The 4,874-nt window shown below is 48.2% G+C and overlaps 1 protein-coding gene across 1 annotated transcript; it reads right to left on the bottom strand.

Annotated features, from left to right (window-relative positions):
• Nucleotides 1–1,021: 1,021 nt before the first annotated feature.
• On the bottom strand, nucleotides 1,022–3,593 carry Btg1 (BTG anti-proliferation factor 1). Its single transcript, XM_076920056.1, has 2 exons — nucleotides 3,130–3,593; nucleotides 1,022–2,342 (listed from the first exon to the last, which is right to left on the bottom strand). The coding sequence occupies exons 1-2, from the start codon at nucleotides 3,275–3,277 to the stop codon at nucleotides 1,975–1,977; spliced, it is 516 nt and encodes a 171-aa protein (XP_076776171.1). The 5' UTR covers nucleotides 3,278–3,593; the 3' UTR covers nucleotides 1,022–1,974.
• Nucleotides 3,594–4,874: the final 1,281 nt, after the last annotated feature.

Below are 4,874 nucleotides of genomic sequence, written 5' to 3'. Positions count from 1 at the left end.
AATATAGGGTCCAAATTAAAACTTTGGAATGAGGGACCTTATAGAGAAAGAGCTAGATGATATATGCCATTGTTGTAGAAACACAGAGTGTGAACTCCTGGTATGGAGGTGTGTCATACGTCTGTGAGGTATCAGGAAAAACTTATTACAAATTTAAGGAAAAAAAAAAAACCTCAAATTTGTAATTGACTTATAGAGCAATGACTGCTTTAAGCAATTTAAATTGCATTAATTGCCAGTGCTAACATGTTTACACATACTGCTTCTCCCCCAATCCAGTTAATTTAACTGTAAAGCAGAACTCAAATTTCTGCTTTCAATTTCCACCAAAATACCATTTTCTTTATCCTCCACAACCCCCAAACTAGCAGCAAGTCTTCTGTACATGAGGTATACACTACTAACCTCCACTGCAGCGCTCAGAATTTCCCCTGCTATGGAAATCCGGACAAAGCCAGTGCTTCAACTTTTTGAGAAAATAAGTTCATCAACATACCTGTTGTTGAATTCCAGCTTATGGGATTTTTATGTAACTCTTGCAAGATGAAAACCAGAAAGCTGCAGATCGCTCTGCTGTGATAAGCCTGTTCTTTAAGGCTATAGGTCACCTGCCCCAGGATTTTCTAAAGGAACAAATCCATGGGGCAAAAGTAACTGTTTCTCAAAGGAGGGCCAGAGGGGATGACTCTGTCTTCACTTCCCCAGGAAGCAGTGACTGGCATCCTTTGGGCAGCATCAATTTTGGAAGTTGTTACCTCTGTCTTTATCCTCATGAGATCATTAGCTGTGAATGTGTCCATGCTTTTAACTTGAGTTAAAAAAAAAAAAAAAAAAAAAAAAAAAAAAACCCTAAGAGCCTTCCTCTAGCTCCTTCTGACGCCTAGTGAACACTCCATTCCTCTCCCAATGTGTTTGTGTGACCAGGGTGCAAGTGACATTCATTCAAGCAGCTTACAAATCTAAGACCTCTGAGAAAAAAGAGTTTGTAGCTGAACCTCTGTAATCATGACAAAGAGATTGATTAAAATGCCAAGATAAGAAACAATTTATTATAGAGAGAAGAAAAATTTCTCATCCAAAATATAGAAATCTGTACAACTTTGCCACAATCAATATACATGAACTGTACAAATTTACACCAGTTCATAATTTACCAAATAAAAGATGACTAACAAAGTTCACAAAATAGATGGCGGTTTGTGGGAAAGACTCTTTACCCAATTGAGTACAAGGAAAGTTACAAACCAGACCTCCACTTTCTAAAAATAAGAAGTTCACTCCACTCAGTCTTAGAAAACTACAGGCTAGCAAATGTACAGAGGGCTGGCTGGTGCTAACAACCACAGTTGAGACAGTGTCGTTTTTTAAGGGTCTTGTAAAAGCCTGTTGCCATGGCAGATTCTGGTCACTCGCTACTCTCAAAGCCAAAAAACACAAGGTCTGACCATTTCCCCCAGGTCATGCGTACTAAGTTTGTCTTTATGTACATTTATACATTTAAGTGCTAGGTAAAAGTCTCCGTGTAAAATTTCCAGTACAACCATGCTTAAAACATCGAGCTTTCCTATTGAGCTGCCAAAAAGTTATTGGTAACTTTCAAGTGTAATAGTGCAAATTCCCCTGCGAGATTGACTGCGAAAGAGGGTGCTTTGAAATACAGACTTTCCTTAAAGGGACTGGTGTGACAAACTGGGTATAAGGTCTGGGAGAAACTGAAACCACCCTGCAACTTCACTCCCTAGCAAATAAAGTGATACTTGGACTCACAGGCTATTTAAATCACCGAAAGGTACTGTCCAAACTATGGCACTGTCACTTAAAAAAAAAAAAAATTATTACCACTCTATCTTGTGCCAGATCTTCACAGCTGTGACATGGTTTAAATTCCATAATCCATCCCCAAGAGGAGCCCACCCAAAGCAAAAAATCAAATTTATCCATCCATTATAAGATGATCCATCCATAGACTATATCTTAACCTGATACAGTCATCATATTGTAGTTTTTGGAAGGGCTTGTTCTGCCCAAGAGAAGTTCCTCCTTACAGCTGATTCTGCTGTCCACCATTTGCACGTTGGTGCTGTTTTGAGTGCTACCTCCTGCTGGTGAGGCTTCATACAGCACACAGATGGAGCCATCCTCTCCAATCCTGTAGGACACTTCGTAGGGGTCAACCCAGAGTGTGAGTTCACTTGGGAGAAGCCTGAACAACTCTTGACTGCTCAGTCCAATCCGCTGGGCTGCCTGTCCAATCAGAGGATCCATCTTATGGTTGATGCGAATACAACGGTAACCTGATCCCTTGCACGGCTTTTCGGGGAACCAGTGATGTTTGTAATGCTCTGTGGAAGAAAAGAACAGAGAAACAATGCTTAGAACGGTAGTTACCGCAGCCGTACTGTACTGTACTTTTCCTCCTCCTGCTAGCTTCTTGGAGGAGAGAAAAGAAAAACCACCAACTTTTACAAACGTCCGGGACCGAATTCGCTGTCGTGAGACAGAATGAAGAAAGCGCAGATAGTGTGGCAAACACTGTCCGGATACTGACCGGTTGAGCCGCCAAAACAGGAATCCCGCGCGCTACCCTGGATGGCCAACTAGCTGGATGGCACAGGCGACCGGGCGGGAACCTGTTTACTTTCTCCACCCCAACGGGGTCACATACAATAGACTTTATGGCTTTGGTGGGGGGTGGGGGCAAGACAATGCCACTATGGTCAGTTAACCCCAAAGGGAAGAAAACCATGAAACCCTAAACCAAGATCTGGGCTGGGTCGTAATTGTACCGGTGACAAATCCGATGATTAATGGGCAAGAGGCACAGGAGGTGCGGAGACCTGGCACGTCCGTCCCGGGCCGGCTCTGAGGCACGGAGGCGACAAGCCAACCAGGGACTCAGCCGCCGACCCTCGCAACGGTCACAGTGACCTGGCAGAGACCGACGGGACTCTGGACCCTGGGTCTTTTGTCCCCCGCGACCGGTCGGTAGCCGTCGGGGCGCAGCTCCGCGTCGCCCCGCTTCGGATCCTTTGTTGTGCGTGTCGCGGCGCCCCGCCGCCCAGCCCCCCAAGCCACGGCCGGGACGCGCCCGTTAGTGGCGACCCGCGACGGTCCCCGCGCCCGGCTCACCTGCCAGCAGCTCCTGCAGGCTCTGGCTGAAAGTCTGCAGCTGTCGCTCGCTCGTGAGCCCCTTGGTGCGGAGGAACTTGGAGATGAAGGACACCGCGGCGGCGATCTCGCCTATCATGGTGGCGGCCCGGGTGTAGAAGGGATGCATGGGGGCGGCGGCCGGGGGTGGCCCGGGGCGGCCGGGGCTCGGCCCCGACGGCGAAGCGGCCACCCCGGGCTCTCGCCCAGACCCGACGGCCGAGAGGAAGCGAGGGCGCGAGGCGCGGACGGCTACTGGTTCTAGGGGATTTTTTTTCTTTCCTTTAGAGTAAAAAAGTTATTTTCAAGCCAGGAGGCGGCAGGAGAGAGAGAGAGAGACGAGCGATGGCGGCCTGGTCACATCGCTCGGACCTCCCCAGCCGCCTCCGCCTCCAGCTCGGTAGCCTCCGACGATCCCAAGAGTTGCATTTCCAGCTCCGAGGGTCGAAGAGCTGCCGCCGCCGTGCAGCTCATTTTATAGGGCTGCGGAAAGGAAGTGGCGTACCCGGAGCGTGAGGGCGGACGCCAGCCAATCCGGAGATCGCACCATTGTGACGCAGGCAGATTCGGAGCCGGAGGGGGCGGGAGAAGGGCCGCCAGGGGGCGTGCCCAGAGGCCGGGAAGAGAGGGAGGAGCTGACGTAATCTGCTTGTAAACAAATAAACCCCCGAGTGGCAGCCTGCGACGGAGGAGCCGTAGAGGGCGGAGGAAGAAGCCGAGGAGGCGCGTGTGAAAGCTCCGCCCCCGAACTAGCTCCGCCTCCGGTTCTGGCCAGCCGGAACCCTTCAGACCCCGACCCTGCTCCTGGTCCGGGCTTCTGGATTCACTTGCTGCTGTGTACCCGGAGCCTCAGGACTAGGATTCGGTCTCCGCAGCCCCAGCCCCATGCGTACCCCATGTTTACATCTGACTCCAGCTCCAGTCGGTTTGGCTGGTAGCCTTGGCGGGAGGAGCTTGCGGTGGCGGAGTCTGAGGCTCCGGTGTGTACAGAGCGAGGATGGATCAGCTCCCAGGAGCTATCCTGCTGGTTAATCCGAGCCATTGCCCTAGGGGGCTGCAGACACTCGGGAACCGTGGAGGTGGAGATGTTGTCTGTAAAAGTTTAATTGTTAAACAGGTTGTAAGGCCATTCTGGCTGCTATTGCAGAAGAAAATATTACATAGAATCCGTGAAGGGATGGGAGAGGAAGGAAGATGAGCTTTGAAACTAATAAAATCTACGTATATATTTTAGAAATACACACAACCAAATTTTTTTTCTAGTTCAAGTAATGTCAGAACTTTAGAGTTGTCCTGCTAGTAACACAAACAAAAGATAAAACTAAGCTTATTAAGAGTGTTAAACACAGACACATTTCCTGGCGAAAAGGTTTGGAAACAGCCTGAAAAGAAGGAAGGCATGAGCCTGCTAAAACTATTAGGGCCAAAATAGGGTTAACCCAACTCTATTAAAGTAGGAGAGGGAAGAAGGGAAAATGAAGAAAGAAAAAAAAAAAAAAAAAGTCCAGGCAGGAAGAAGAAAGCAAACAAGAGGCAGAAGTTGAACTCTACCAGATGGAAATAAATATTTAGAGATTCATTGGTCATTAGTTGCAATACACATTACTTACAAAAAAATATATGGAGCTAGCCTGTGTAGAGAAGAAGCAAGAGAATGATTGGCTACTGAGCTTGACTTGAAAAGGGGACCCGTACATTATTTCTTATTAACATACATTACTTAAGTA

Source organism: Arvicanthis niloticus, chromosome 22, assembly GCF_011762505.2.
Source record: "Arvicanthis niloticus isolate mArvNil1 chromosome 22, mArvNil1.pat.X, whole genome shotgun sequence".
In the NCBI taxonomy this organism is placed as follows: Eukaryota; Metazoa; Chordata; class Mammalia; order Rodentia; family Muridae; genus Arvicanthis; species Arvicanthis niloticus.
The sequence above is the reverse complement of the archived record's forward strand: the minus strand, read 5'-3'. Positions and strand labels throughout refer to the sequence as shown.

Excerpts from the sequence above, each read along its gene's own strand:
- Btg1 (XM_076920056.1), bottom strand. The coding sequence starts at position 3,277 with ATGCATCCCTTCTACACCCGGGCCGCCACCATGATAGGCGAGATCGCC. Across the intron at positions 2,343-3,129 it reads CCTGCAGGAGCTGCTGGCAG|AGCATTACAAACATCACTGG; the intron begins GTGAGCCGGGCG and ends TTTCTTCCACAG.